This window comes from Sceloporus occidentalis, unplaced genomic scaffold, assembly GCF_023333645.1.
Source record: "Sceloporus occidentalis isolate IW3139 unplaced genomic scaffold, rSceOcc1.0.p SCAF_2, whole genome shotgun sequence".
Classification (NCBI taxonomy): Eukaryota; Metazoa; Chordata; class Lepidosauria; order Squamata; family Phrynosomatidae; genus Sceloporus; species Sceloporus occidentalis.
The window spans coordinates 140,157,577-140,173,929 of NW_028316982.1; the positions used below are offsets into that span (position 1 = coordinate 140,157,577).

At 39.8% G+C, this 16,353-nt stretch overlaps 1 protein-coding gene across 10 annotated transcripts in view; it reads right to left on the reverse strand.

Annotated features, from left to right (window-relative positions):
- Window positions 1-16,353, reverse strand: part of PCDH9 (protocadherin 9) — a 972,095-nt gene that overhangs the window by 672,089 nt on the left and 283,653 nt on the right. The window contains exon 3 of one of the 10 annotated variants that reach the window (XM_089511096.1): window positions 12,316-14,205. The exons of the other annotated variants lie outside the window; for them this stretch is intronic. Coding sequence (XP_089367222.1) covers window positions 14,185-14,205 — 21 coding nt within the window. The 3' untranslated portion in view covers window positions 12,316-14,184. Of the gene's footprint in view, window positions 1-12,315; window positions 14,206-16,353 lie in introns of those variants that run through there. 10 annotated transcript variants of the gene reach the window in all.

Here is a 16,353-nt window from a genome sequence, read left to right on the forward strand (position 1 = left end):
ATCATACTTTTAAAAAACATTTTGATATGGCACTGTTATAGTATTGAAATGTTAATATAGCATTAGTATAGTATAGAGAGCCAGTGTGGTGTAATGGTTTGAAGGTTGGACTATATGTCTGGAGAGCAGGATCTGAATTCCTGTTTAACCATAGAAACCTTGACCTTGAGCAAGTCACAAACTCTCAGAGTGAGAGGAAGGCAAAGGCAAACCTATTCTGAACAAATCTTGCCAAGAATACCTTGTGACAAGTTTGCCTTAGGGTCGCCATAAGTCAGAAATGAGTTGAGGGCACACAACAAAGCATAATACATTAGGCTAGTAGAAAATTAGTTTCTCCTGAGGTTTTAAGAATGCAGTAGGACATTCATATGACATAAACACCTTTTACGTTGTTTGTATACTGTCACTCAATAAAAGTCCTCTGGACAGTTCTCCAAAACGTTTTCAAAAGGCATTTTACTCTCCTAAAACAAACCTCAGGGCACCAAAATAACAGGAGAAAGAAGACTATCCCAAATCCTTTCATTTCTCAAAGACAAACAAAATATTACATTTAATATACTAAGTGGTAAATCAACACCACCTAAGGCTTCTGAGGGCACAGTTTGTCATTCCTGAATATATATATTTTTTTCACAGTTCAAAAGGACAGGGAGATGTATCCCCTTAAGATGTGTGGAAAACGTCAAGTGCAGCTGATGGACTTCTGGACATTATCCGCCACAATTTAAATCATAAAGTTTCCGCTTTCAAACTGACACAGATTTATTACTTTTGAAAAAATGACTAGAGAGAAAAGAGTTATGAGGATCTTGGGAAACATTCTCTGAAATTGCCATTCAGTATACTCAAAAGTTTGAAAGGCACATGTACAGAGTAACAGCTTGTGGTTCCAAAGTCATTGAGGAGTGAATCTGTTCTAGCCTTTAGTCAAAACGTGAAAGGTACTATCCAAATTAGTGACATTGTGTGGGCAGACATTTCACATTTGGATTTGGATCCCCAATACTTCTTTCAGGTGCTGTAGGCCATATTTCAGAGGAAGGAACTGACAAAACCACCTCTTATTCATTGCCTAACCTTATGAAATTCCTAGGGTTGCCATAAGTTGATAGGTGATACACACATCTCTCTTTTACATTTAATACAGTAGGCCCTTGGTACCAGATGGGTTTGTTTTTTCCAGGACCTCCCGCCATGGATCACATAATCTGTGGATGTTCAAATCCCATTAAATACAATGGCATAGTAAAATGTTCTCTTATATAAAATAGCAAAATCATTGTTTGCTTATTGAAATGCATATATTCTGTGGATAATAAATCCATGGTTATGGGGGACTGACTATAATATTAGTATAGAATTAGAAATGTCACCACTTTTTTCTTTAGAGGTTTCTCACCTTCACATCAATGTAGAACGAAGATGCAACATGGATTATCCATGTCAGGAACAGCTATTGACCTCCTTGAGACAAAACAAGCATTTGGGGGGGGGGGGGGGGGGAGATATATTTTTGTTTTTGAAGAATTTCACAAATTTCTTTATGCTCAATATATGCTCAATATAGAAAAGAACTTGGCTTTTAAGAAAACAATGAATATGGGAGAAGTCAGCCTGAAAAAGATTTTCCTATTCTTACTACCATCTAACTGTGGAGCAGCAATGCCTCAGCATCTAGAAAGAACATTAGCATGGAAACAACTCTCAGCACATTAAGAATGATACCTGCAATAAAGCCCAATAAAAGTGGACTCCTCTTCCTGGGCTTTTATTTAATTTTACAACTCTTCTTGTAACAGTCAAGCAAGCAGACACACACATGGCATGGGAGGTGGATCTTTGAAGGGGCATCTATTGCTATATTAACCTGTCTTCTATATATTGATGGTGGGTTTTTGGTTTTTGTTTTGTTTTTGTTTTTTTTGGCACAGCCTCTCTGCTGCATGTTCCATTCTCTGAGGTGAGATGGGTCAGCCTTTTGGCAACAGGGACTCATTTATGGAAGTTCCACACATACTCTGTTATTCATTGCCAAGCGAATACCTCTTTTTGATTCCCAGGGTTTTTTTTAACTCCATAGCTTTAACCAACTTGAATCTCTGTTTCATTTTTTTAAAATATATATTATGATTGATTTGTCCTACTACAGTGTACTTAACTTACTGGTTTTATTGCATGGATTTTATTAGTGATGGTTGGATTTTATTGCAAGTATCCTAGAGGGAGATAAACAGAACACTTAAAAGGGGAACCTTTTACATTGGAAGCACAAACTCTTCAGTTAGCTTGAGATGATCCTGTTGGCTTCCTCTCCCCCTACAGTTACAACTGCAGGTTTGATACAAAGAAACAAACATTAAAAGAACCTTACATTTATTAGGTCTCTTTGGTAAGATGCTGGGATGGATACAGATTAAGATTGTTTAGAGGAGAGCCACTGCAATAAATAAGACAATTTAAGTCCTAATTTGTCATAATTAAATTAGATTTCATTGCTTGCAGAGGATTTACTATAAATGCAATGGACCCTTGAGGTTTACTTCCCCCCCACCTCCCCCTCCCACCCCCAACTGGATACCAAAAACTATGTATGGTCAAGTCCTATTATATGCAATGGCATAGCAATTATTTTTTTAATCATTATTGGAATATTTGGAATATTTTCAAGCTGTGGATAGTTGAAGTCATGGATGCAAAATCTATGGATATGAAGGGCTGACAGTATACATAGTGAAAATAAACAAGCCAGTCTCCAGAGGCCTTGCCACCAGGTCCACCACTTTTCCAGTATCTGAGTGAAGAGAGGCAGCAGGTTTGCAGTTCACAGTCTTTCAAAGAGCCACACAGAAGATATCAGAAAATAATTTGCATCTATAATGTAATGTTGAGTTATAAATTAAGTTGCATATTCCTTTTTACCTCCTCCTTTTTCAACAAACAAGCCCTTCAGACTGCCATCATAGTTGGCACTCTTGCATATAAATAATGGCTACAGCTTCCCAAGGGCACCAGAAACCTTGAAGCATAAGACAACAGTAAATACAAAAAGGCAAGAGGTGGCGTTGGACAGTCTGTGATATATTCTTATGCTGTTCTGGGTGATACAACACTTTCTAAATGCTGAGGCTAACAAAACAGGAGCAGAAAGCTCCCAAATTGGGAATTACAATAGTCGCAAGAGCCTGTGCTTGAGTGCTATCACATGAAAAGCGGCCACTACTTAGAATACCAAAAAGGGGCTAGTAGGTTTATCACCCTGCTGCTACTATATTTCAGGATGTGTTTGTATGCTTAAAAATTCATGAGTGCCATAAATAATATATTTTGCTCTTGTGCTTTAATTTCCAAAGCCAGAGTCAGACAGACAACATTGTCTCCCTCCCCTGGCATTTCATCAAGTATCTGCTAGTCCCCTACTTGCGGTCCCCAGAGAACAGTTGCCAATATCAGTATACTATTTAGCAAAGACATGCACCTGCAGGCTCCCCAGGGAAACCCAGGGAAGTTCTGAAAATTTCACAATCTCCAGAAAGGAACTCTTACAGGAAACCTGTGGGGTTTGTTATACATTATGGCAAGGACACATTTTCCCTTAAACTACAAGTATCTTCTTTTAACTATTTTGAGGTACCTATTCTTCTTTGGCAAATGACATTTACTTTCTATGATTATTTTCCCCATTACTTCCAGTAAAATAAGGGGGTGGGGGAGTTCTTTAAAAGGCAACTGTGAATTGAGACAATGTTTCATTGTTTCACCGAACCTGGATATAATCCAGTGGTGGGCACAAGAAAACCCAAAACCCACAAATGGTCCCTAAACTTCTACTGTGGCTTCCAGAAAGAGCCAGTCAGGGCTTCACAGCTCTGCCACTGTTTCCCAGTTCTGCTGTAGTCCATGATATAAAGTCATTCCTTTCCAGCCATGCATAAGGTATGCAATCAAATGATCAGAGAAAGAGAGATAATCTTAGCATCATGAAGTAGGTTCCATGCAATCCATGCTTTGTTGTTTTATAAAGCATGAGGCAGATGAACAGGTGTAGGAACAGACTTTCTCTATTATCCCTATAAATATCCCTATAAGTATCTCTGTTTTGCTAAATCTCTCTCTCTCTCTCTCTCTCTCTCTCTCTCTCACACACACACACACACACACACATAGACCAGAACGTTTACCATCCAAAGCAACTAACATTTTTACAAAGAATTTTGTGAATTACTATTTTAAGTAACACAATATTATTGGACACTTGTCCAATGTGTAAGTACTATGATCTATTTATTCACTAAGAAAGCAGATAACATAATAGAGACCAACTGAGAGAGAGGGAAAAATTAGGGAAAGGAGGGACTTATTTAAAAAAAAAGTTCAGAAACATTGAGAGACCTCTAGTGGGAAGAAGGGTTTGAATTCCACTTGACATTCTCACACACAACTAGCATATATAGGTATGCCTCTGGACTTTCACTCCTCCCAATGCATCTGAGGAAGTAGTCTCAAGTATAGGAAAGCACATGCTACCATCTTTTTTCTCTCAGTTAGTCTGAAAGGTGCGACAAGATCCCTTTGCATACTGATCCTCCAGACTAAGGTGGCCTTGAAGATTTTCATACCAGTGCTTAAGCGCTGGTAAATCGTTGCTGAAATACTGAGGAAGCGTGCATGTGTGAAAACCTGGCACGCTTCCTTAGTGTCAGGGAAATGCTGGTTCCCTCTAGCATCACTGAATCTTTCAGAGAGAGGGAGTTTCCTCTGAATGGAAACTTTGCGTTCAGAGGAAATTCCCTCTCCCCAATGATTCAATGATGCTAGGGGGAGCCGACTATTCCCTGACATTGAGGAAACGCACCAGGCTCTCTCTCTCTCTCCTCCCCCCTCCCTCTCTCTCTGACACACACACACACACACACTTCCTCAACATTTCAACAACAATTTACCAGCGCTTACCCCATGATATGAAAATCTTCCTTGTCTTTGATCACTATTCCACTGCTAATATTATGTTGGAATTTGGATCAAATCACTAGCAAACAGAAAAGTTATGTCTGTGTGTTCGTTGGACCTCTTTATCAAACCATATATATTATGAATACATTCTGTTTTTATACAGTTGGTTTGTCTTGGAACTGACACTTTTCACATGCTCACAACTAGAGCAAAACAAAAGGCAAACATCCAAATTCACTGCATAACGCTTAAGGACAAAAAGAAAACTTGCTTACCAGAAACAAGAAAAAAAAGTTTAATCTATGATAAAGAAATAATGAATATTAGACAGATACTTCAGTTGCCTTTTTTATTACTCTCATGCGAACGTCTTGCATGCTTGTTATACAAGAAGTTCATTTTGCTATGCATTATTCATACAAAATCTTATAGAATGGGGCCCCCAAGACCTATTATAATACATAGGCATGCATATGTAGACTTGTGAAAAATATTAAAACAACAGTATTGGTATAAAAGCTTTGGATTGTTAAGAAAGCAATCTTGGAAAGTGACCATTTATTCTCTTCAGGAAGAGGATTTCTTAAAGTTTACCAAGGCATCACTTCTGCCCTATCCTTTCACACAATCCACTTATTGAACATTTATTGCACAGGGATCTTGCAGCTCCTTTGAGATGCTGTGTGGAGCTGCGTCTCATGATGCCCTGGGGAGCAGAGTCAGGGTGTGCATCATGTGACACCCCGACTCCACTCCCAGGCCAGACTTAATGGCCAGTCTGAACAGGGCCTAACTGTGCAAAAGAAGTTGTAGCATAAACTTTCATAGACTTGGTCTATTTCCTGAGATGCCCTGAGGAAGTAGACCAACAGCCTCGACAGACCAGCATCAAAGGCTGGCATTGGAGAGGAGTGGGGGCATGACATCTGTATGATGCATGCCCCAACTTCACCCTCATGCCAGCATGACGTCATACATGCCACCACACAACAGATGATGCCGAAAAGCCACTGTGCCAGCAGCTACGTCACCCTTTCCATGGAGCAAAAAGGAGCCACTTCTTGCAGCTTCTTTTTGCACCGCGGAAAGACCAGATCGGGGCTGCAGCATATAATTGCTGCAGTCCCAATCCAGCGAAGACAGAGGCAGCTGCAGGCCATCCCTTAGGGACTGTCTGTTCAGCCTCAGAGTCTATAAAAGCTTATGCCACAACTTCTTTTGCACAATTAGTTTCAAAGTTGCTGCAATATCCCTTTTCACACTGATTTTCCAGACTAACATGGCTATGTCTCTGAATTCTACTTATCTTATTAACTTCTTGATATTGTTTTGACATTCACAATGTGAAATACGCTCTATTTCTGTGCTAACTGCACATGAGAGCACTATGTACCTCAGCCTTGTTGAGTTAGTGGTACCTCCTAGTCCAGTGGTACTCAAACATTTTACTCTTGGGACTCCCCTTCCATCTACATATGTATATCACCCCTCCCCACTTGGAGTAGTATATGAATAAAAATATTCTGTTTATTTAATGTGTGTGTTTTTATTCACACATTCATGTATATGCATATTTTAATATTTTATAAGAAATAGCATTATTCAAACTAGAACAGTTTTAGTTGAATACATTTAGTATTTAACTCAACACATATGATGCAGTGTGTTGAACTAGGACTGGAGTGTTGAACTAGGACTGGAGAACTGGAGACTGGGGTTCAAACCCTGCTAAGCCATATAACCCACTGGATGACCTTGACCAAGTCACACTCTCTTGGCTTTAAAAGAATGGCAATGGCAACACACAAAATGTGCCAAGAAAATCCTGTGATAAATTCACCTTTTGTCACCATAAGTCAGAAACTACTTGAAGGCCCAACTGTATATGTAAATTTTACACACAGAACAGGCTGGGGAAAGGGATCAGGGCCTCCAAATCTTGCTGCCACTCCCCCCCCCCCGAGCAACTCTTGCACACTACACCAGGGGTCCCACTCCACTGTTTGAGAATCACTGTTCTAGTCTTATGATTCACATTTATTCTGCCTATCTTACTCACCTCACTCCCTGCCATGGAGGGCTCTGTATTAGTTCACGGTTCCAAGATTCATCTGTTGAACTCTCCAGTGAGAATTCTCCAGTGACATAAATAAAGAAGCAATCAAACTGTGGGAACAGTTTGATTGCTTCTTTATGTGCCAGTTTCAAAAATTATCATTCAGCAGTCCTATGTATCTTTGCAGTGATCACTTTCACACAGCACAACAAAGCACATTACAGTTTGTTGAAACATGACCCTCCCTTCTGGTAACCAGATACCATCTTAATACAAGAGTTGGTGGTATTTGTTGTGGTGGTTTATGAACTCTGGTATGCTTAAACCATCACTTGTCATGACGGCAGAATCCTCAGCCATGGCTAGGGTTGCCATTTCACGGGGGTAGGCGTGACAAACCCGTTTTTTGAGGCTTCTGCACGGTTCCCACCTGCCTAGCTCGGCCCCCATTCAAGGTCCCGGTTTGGGCTCCCCTCAGGCCCTGCCTTCCTCTCCTTTGTGCTGGGAGGGGGTGGACTGCTCAGCTCCTCAGTCCCCATTGGCCAGATTCACAATAAGGGAGAGGAGCTGCAGCCTGCAGCAGTCTATTCAGGCCCGTGCAGCACTCTCGCGTGCAATTTAAACCTAGGAGAGCGAAGGAGTGGGGAGTGAGAGACACAGAAGAAAGAAGCAGAGGGGAGCAGAGCAGCAGCAGAGGAAACAGGAGGACGGAGTGGAGGCAAGAGCAGAGGAGGCAGAAGAAAGAAAGAGCAAAGAAGATGGAGAGCAGAGAGGAGACGGAAGGAAGAAGGAGCAGAGAGAGGAGGAGACACAGAAGAAAGAAGGATTAGAGAATAAGGAGAGCCCAGAGCAGAGGAGGCAGAAGAAGGTGGGCTGGGCTGAGGGGTGGCTGGCCCTGGGTCTTGCTGCCACTCAGCAGCCTCTGTTGAGGGTAGAGGAGGGGCCCATTCCCACCGAGGAACACCACCATTTTAGGCTTTCTAAGCCTCTGCTCAGACTAAATCAAGCTGTGGCAATGTGGAAAATCTGGTTTGGATGGGGCAGGGACTGTTGCTTTAAATGCTCATGGCTGCAGGGATGTGGGAAATCTGGTTTGGATGGGGCAGGGACTGTTGCTTTAAATGCTCATGGCTGCAGGGATGTGGGAAATCTGGTTTGGAGGGGGCAGGGACTGTTGCTTTAAATGCTCATGGCTGCAGGGATGTGGGAAATCTGGTTTGGATGGGGCAGGGACTGTTGCTTTAAATGACGATACCTTTATAGCACCAACCAAAATGCACAAAACATATGATGCAAGCTTTCAAAGCGCCACTGACTTCTTCATCAGGCAAAAGTGTTAAAAATCCAACAGGAGAAACAAAGAAATGATGGTGTTGGAATCATAGGCCTATACTATGTGAAGATATTGTTAGTTGTTCTTAGTGTAGATGGTAGAAACAGAGGGATAGCCAGAGGCCTTTCCTCCTTTTTTGCTACATCTGAAACCGAGAACCAATCCACTTCCACTACTTGTTAAATCACCTTGATATGTTAAATATGCATAGCTATGTTAAACTATGTTAAGAGTTAAACCCAAAGAGTTTGGTTATGCAATAAGCTTCCGAAATATGCAAGAGGCCATGTTAAATAAAGCCATGTTCAATGCCCAAATGTGCTGTCGTGTGTGTTTTGGAATGGAGGTTGGGGGTGTTTGGCCAGAAAGGGAAGTACATTTCTGCCATCTGTCTAGAAATAATGCCAAAATGTCCTCCATTTTCATCATGCCTAAGAAACATGCATTTATATTAAAAAAAAAATTAAATCAGCAATTTTTTTCACGTGTCCTCCATTTTTAAAAATGTGCCCTACATTTGAAAATTTTGTCCTACATTTGTCCTACATTTGTCCCGGTTTGGAGGTCCTGACTTATGGCAACCCTAGCCATGGCTAGTCTAGGCAGTTAATTTGCTCATCTGCCAGTTAAGCAACAAATGATGGTAAATACAAACAATAACTTTTAATGAATTTAAATGCATTTAATATTTTAATCTGATTAATTGTTTAATCACTTTTTTGATAACTTAAAAGGAATACTGTTATCAAACTTTTGAATAATTTTTACTCTGTATTATTTTAGATATTTTGTTAGCTGCCTTGAATCCCATTATGGGAGAAAGATAGAATATAAATGAATAAAATAAATAGTTTATTATCATACATGAACCCAAGGAATATCTGTATCCACATAAAATAACAATACCATTTTGTTTAGAGTAAGGTGGAGAAATCACTGTCCTTGAGCCACATTTCTAGCACCAACACCCCAAAAGACTTCTCCAAGGCCTCCAGACTTCTAGTTTATTTTTCTCATGGACAATTTCCTTCCCTCCAATAGATGTGTGTTTGCCATACTTCCTCAATGACTCAACCCTCTAAACTCTCAAAAAGTGTCCCACATGTAGTCAAATTGAAATTAAACTGACTGTTTAGTATGGCCTTCAAAAGGGGTTTTGCACACTTCTGATTTTGAAAACCTCAAATGTAAATTTCACAGATTTTAAATGTTTGGTTTATTGTTCCACTGCAACCACCAGCCACCACTATTCATTATTTTCCCCATGAAATTGAATGCTGGCTACAATAGATAACTCTACCTTATCACTAGGAATTGATGCCCTTTATGTTTGCTCGTAAAATTTTCTGGTGGATAACTGTCGATATAGGAGCTCTATGGATACATTTACTAGGACAGACATGGAGACTTTATACCTGGGTACTGATTCTTCCTGCAAAAGGTTCTACAGACCATTGTCAGGGCAAAATTAATTCAGGTTAACTGAGCTACACACTGAGAATAGGGACCCAATGTCCAATCCCTCTTGAAGTTTTACTATAAGTGTTTGCAAGGGAGGAAGAAATCAGATCCAGATCTCACAGGAGATCTTGCTATGACTCTAGCGCAGTCACAGTGCAGTTGCCAGTTCCCTCATGCATTTTCCTGTAGTAAGCAGCATGCAAATGTGTAACCCACTGATATACTCAAACCAAAAATTGAAGAAGGTATTCATGCTGACATCAAATTCTAGGGACTGAAATCCCAAAGAGTGTTGTTGTAGTTGTTGTTGTTGTTGTTGCTGCTGTTGCTATTTTTGTTGTTTTAAAGCCCTGTTCCATTCCACCTAGAATGATGGTTTCAGTTCTTATGCAAGCTGTAGGGCAAAATTTGTTTTTGAGTTTCCATGCAATCTTGGGGAGAAAAATAAGATCCTCTCCCACAGCACACACTGGAAAGCTATGAATCTGTTTCAGACCATCAGAACAGGAAATGTCCTAAAATTCTTGGCTTCTTAAGGTGGTATCCAAACACAATTTTTATAAAAGGATTCCAGACAGTCAAAAGAAAAGAAAATCAAAATTGTGAATGAATTGTCTTTTCACACAAACTTATGGTATCATAGCTAAATCAATGAACAATTTTAAATAGAAAATAACCTAGAGGCTCCCAGGCATATTTGACAAACATCTTCGCCCACAGAACCTACAGAGCAAATTTTGTTCTCTATTTACAGCAATTATCACATAGCTGCTACACTCCAATTCAAGCCTTTATTTCACAGCCACATAATTGCATAATTAAATGTGCTCTGTTTGAATTCACATAATGATCATGACCAGGCACTTAGCAAACTTTGTTTCTAAAAGGTTTCACCCCTCACCCCATAAAAGGATACATTATTTTTTTTACTCTTAATAATAAACCAATTAACATTTACCTAAAATTCCTATGTATGATGGAGTCAGCTTTCATTAGACTGACCACTGATTTTTTTTTAAAACAAAATAATATCCAAAGTAAATATGTAGATTCCTCTTCAGATTAAAGTCTGAGAATTTGCAAAGTAAGGCAAATGTTTTGATAATACTTTAACAATTTCCAGAGATGTTCCACACTGTCACTGAATTCAAGCAAACCAAAATCTAGATTTCATTTTCAAATAGAGATAAATCAGATAAGTTTTGGTATAGCATGCCAAACTTCTCTAGAGGTCAACATGACAATGAATACCATTTGCTTAGAAGTGTTGAAGCTGGATTCCTGACTCCATTGTAAGGAAGGATATATTCTTGCACAGAAGCTATTTGAAGAATGTGTTCTACATGTATTACTTCAGAAGCTGCACTATGGTTGTCCAGTTAATAGTTCTGTATAGGACTAACAAATTCAGCAAAAATATTTTGTCTTTGTTTCTTATCTGTAAAACATATCCTCTTCTGAACTGCATGAAATACAATACCATTCTGCAAAATGAACATTTAAGATTACAAAATATCCATAATTGTCATTACCAAAGCTGGTGTAACTATGTATGTTGGATGGGGGGGGGGGGGCAAGCTATATTTTGAGAGTCAGTTACAAAGTTGGTAATGACATACCATATGTGTGTGTGTGTGCCTCTGTGCATGTGTCTGGTTGGCCATGGAACTGTGGGTCTGATAGTCCAGTTTGGTGAGTTATTTTCTGCCAGGCAGGCTGTGCATTAACTTTTCTATATTCAGTGGAACCCTCTGCCAGCTGTTGCCACTTCCTTTTCCCCCCTATGATAACTTATGTACTTGACTTGCAGGGTGGGGATGGAGTAAGAGCCAAGAAAGGACCAGAGTGCCAAAAGAAATGAGGCAGAGGCCTAGACAACAGAGATTATACCCTGCTCATGTCTCATCAGTCATGGATTTCCATGACTATTTTAAAAAGCCATTTACATTAGTAACCACATACTGTGACTGAAAATTCCATGCATAAATATAATGCTGGATGAGAAAGTACTTCTTTCCACTGGTCCTAAGCTGTCAGTAAGTATCATGGACAATCATGAGTTCTAGTATTTCTGTTTTTAATCTACAGCTAGAACTTTGCCAATTGCTGTTTGTAAAATAATTATATTGATATTTATTTCTAGGATGGTGTATGTGTGCACACACGTTAAAGAACTTCACGTACATTATCTCATCAAAACATTGGATGTCATAGAAATAGTGGTATCTATGCAATAATCAGAGTCATAAGTTCCCATCTGTTGCTAATCTATTGGAAAAGTGAATAAAAGAGAGGGCTGCTATTTGCAGATACAAGGGCAAACTACTTAAACCTGCCAGAGAGGCTCCAATAAATCTTTGACATGACCACATCAGTTCTGATGAAAGCTCATTATAGAATGGAGAAGAGAAAAATGTAACCATTTCTTTACTGTTGTGGTATAGGAATGTGGATTTATTCCATGAATGAGAACAAGCCTCAGACAGCATTCTAATTTTTATTTCGTTGATATATTACACCACAGTGGATTTACATTGTTAAAAAGTGAGTTACAAGTGCTACTTAATGCTTGACAGATTTCTAGAAATGCCGATAAATATTTTGTGATTACCCTCCCCATGCCCTCCAAAGAACAGTGCACTACATGAAATATTTTCATTCTCTGTGCTACTTTATTACAAATGCTCCTCACAAGATCTGTTCAAGCCACAGGCATACACTAATTTTCAGTCTAAGCCAGCAACAACTGCAAGCAAAAGTCCTACCACTGATTCTTGGGTGGGTTCCCAAGTGAAAAGTGGCTCCAAGATTAAGCTGTCATTTGGCTGACAATGAATTATTTCTTTTTCCCAGGTGCAGCTGGACGAGTTATTACAAATCAAATAGAAATATTTTAAAGTGAATTTGTTCACTTGACAAATGCCTGTTGATAACCTTTTTACCCCGTTGCTTTGCTCTTTACTGCAACTAGATATTTGGAAATCTATCTTGTGCCAAGCAATTTGAGTCATGCTGTGAAATGTTTTGGTATCTTATAGAACAGTTTCCATTAAATAGGCTACCTATGGGCTTTGTGCATTATTGAGCTCCCTGATTGCTTGTGCAGCAGCAAGGTATACTGCTCTAATCCAGTGTTTAGAGCCTGAACATGTGGGAAACTCATGCCATGCCCTTGCCACCTCAGGGTAGTTGTGCCATTAAACAGGTGTACATTCTTGGTAAGCACTATCTACTCAAAGGAAGCTGTGGTGCCAGCGGTGGTATATTTTACTATAAGATCTTCAAAATTCCACATTGGTTCTCATGAATTTACCAAACTAGGACAGGAATGGAAAATGGGTCCTCCTTCTCTCACTGGCCCCAAGATAATAATAAAAAAATAAAGGGCCAGAATCTCTTTGACTCTGTATTTTATTGATCTCTCCCAAATTTTTAGGTTCAGGTGGACAAGTCCTCGGGCCTGAATACCCCCGCCTCCCAGACACCTATTGGGATTTTATTTTTCTCCCCTAATATATGTGTTAGAGTTCTGAGGTACATCCACAGTACTAAAAAGTCACAGTGAATGTCTGTATCAACATTATTCTATTCTATTTAGACTTTATAAAGAGAATGATTGGGTTTTTCTTTCTGTTTATGTATCTCCTAAAGGTTTGACTATAAAGTAAGGTGACTAATATTGATTAAGTAATAGCCAAAATTTTCCATCTAGTAAGGAAATATATTTGCCTTTATTATGTTTACCACCAATAATTCTCATGTGATCTGCATTGTGAAGCACTCATGGAAGACTGTTATAAAATTTGCAAGATTGATAGCATAGTACAGATATATGCATTTTCCAATAATCTAAAGACAGCAAACGTGCATCTGTCAGCACAAAAGTTTATATATTAGGGGACAAAGGGATTCCTGTGTGAAGGGAAGGAACATTACTGTGGAATAGTGGTGTTGAATTGTCAATTTTTGACTTGTTAAGGAAGGAGTATCTTGTCAATTCGTTCTTGAGAGGATTAGCTCAGGATTGGTGGACTTAAAGATGTGTTTTATGTCTGTTTCCAATGACAGCCAAAGAAACTTTATTTTTAATCTCATTTTACAAATACTGGAAGGGCACAGTCTGACCTATTAAGAACTGTGGGCCAATATCTTTCAATATTTCCAAGTTCTTCCCAACAAAGAAGACCAATTCAAAGAGAGGAAATGTGGAGAGTGGATCTGTGTATAGTCTTTGCCTCTGCATGCCAAGACACATCTTCTTGGATGCTTGTGCCCTTCTCAGCAGAGAAGGAAGGAAGGTCTTCAAAGAAAGCAGTGCTGTGCCATATTGGATGTTGTCTCCAGGTAGCCAGAGATGCTGAAGCAGGCATTGATTCTCTCAGGGAGAGGGTGGGGAGCACTTGAGAGAAAAGAGAAAGAGAAAGAGAGAAAGAGAAAGAGAGAGAGACCAAAGAGATAAGAAGATCTGGGGGACTTAAGGACATTTACAACTAAATATAGGCCCCATACAGACAGGGCAAAATAACGCTGCTTCAGGTCACTTTGGAGATATGCTGTTTAAATGATGCATGTGTCCTAAGAGTCCGAAAGCCACACCAAAGCCATGTTCCAGTCCTTAGGACTGTAGCATGGCTTTGGCACAGCTTCTGGACTCTTAGGATGCATGCATCAATTAAACAGCATGCCTCCCAAATGATGTGAAGCAACTGTATTTTGGCCTGTCTATACGGGCCCATAGATTCTCTTTTTCCTAGCTATATAACATCATATGTCAGCCTGCACAACATGTTACCTGCCAAGTCAAAATCAGTTCACCAACCATGTATAACTCAACAATCCTCTTGTTTTTGATACCCACCCAAAACTATAATACCAGGAGAATGTGAAGCATTGGGCTTCCAGGACTGGTTTGCAGAGCTGGACTTGTCAATCACAAAATTGTGCAAGCCTGTCATACGTTACAGTACCTGTTTCTTTAGATTTACGTTCTAACTTTCTAGGATAGGTTGTAATATTTGCACGATAGCAAACATATATTTTTTATTCATTACTGCATTATTTTATAAATTATTAAAAATTTAAATTTAAAACAGTTATACTTAAAGCATGCTAATAAGAAACTTATGGCAAACAAGATTAAAAGCTCTCCCCAACAGGTCTCATAATGTTTCTAGAATATTTAAGAGATGCATATGCCATCCTTTTCCACAGTACACTTAAGGCACATAACAACTCTTTTTGAAATAGTAGAATAAAGCAATATATCCTAAAGTTTTTCTTTTCTTTTTTCTTTTTGCAAACATTATATGTAGTCAGGAACATAGTCTAAAACCAAGCCGAATTGACACATTAAAATATCCTCCTCCTCCTCCTCCTTCTCCTCCTCCTCTTTAGATTTTCATCAGCGTTTTAAAATCCAAGCAGCAGAGCACAGTTTGTGTGCTCTTTAGGGAGAAATTTCAAATCTGTGGTGGCTGTCACTTTTCTCAAGGCTTAAATAACTACCAGTCTTACCTCTTAAGACAAAACTATCAGAGTAATTCTTCATTATGTGATTTAAGGAAGCTGAAGGGCTCACATTATGCAGCTAGTTTACACTCCCATACCCACTTACCTGGAAGTAAGTTCTTCTAGACTAATGGGGCTTAATTCTGAGTATGCATGTATTCAACTTTACTGTTGTTATCTGTGGCTCAAGCCAGTGAGAGTTTTAAGACTGGAAATGGGGCTCGAATTTATAGGTTACAGTGGGACTAGGAGAAAGAAAATGCTAGCAGAAACTAAGGGAGGTACAGACAGGCAGAAAGGGGCAGCGAGACGCCACCCGTTTCTCCCGTGGATCATTGCTGCAGCGACCGCACATCGCGGCAACGTTGCACCATGCAAAAAGAACCACATAATGGGGCTCCTTTCCACATCGCTGCCAAGGCACCATTAGTGCCCTGGAGCGGCGTAGTGACGTTCCTTGTGTGTCGTGCCGTTTGGACACCAGTCTGTACTGGGCCTATCTGGAAGGAAAGATGAACAAGATTTCTTTCATCTCTTATGGTTTTTTAAGCTAGGAGAGAGAGAGAAGGAAAAGTATTTCTTGAACTACATAGGTACCTCTGGGGTCAGTCCCTTGTTTCCCCCACCACCCTGCTGGTGGCACAATGATGAAGGTCATGCCGTTAAATAAGGACAGAGGGGGACTACAGTGTGTTGACAATCCATTGAACTACACAGATATAATCAATAAATCATCTTTGGTCATTTTCTATGCAGAAATGATATTTCCCAAACAAAAGAAGCTGTTTCCTGCACAGAAAGTGCTGTAATTGGAGATTGTGCGCTGTCCAGACCACCCCTGAAGGGGCAGCCAGACTGGGGCTGCGGCAACCGCATGCCATAGCCCCAATATGGACTTTCCAGGTAGCAAAAAGGATCCACAAAAGCAGCTTATTTTTGCACTCTGCAAAGGGTGTCATAATGCTGGTGCCACAGCTTTACGGTGCTCCTTTGGTGCTGTGTCATGTGGACGCAGTGGCAGAGGAGTGCCATGACACCG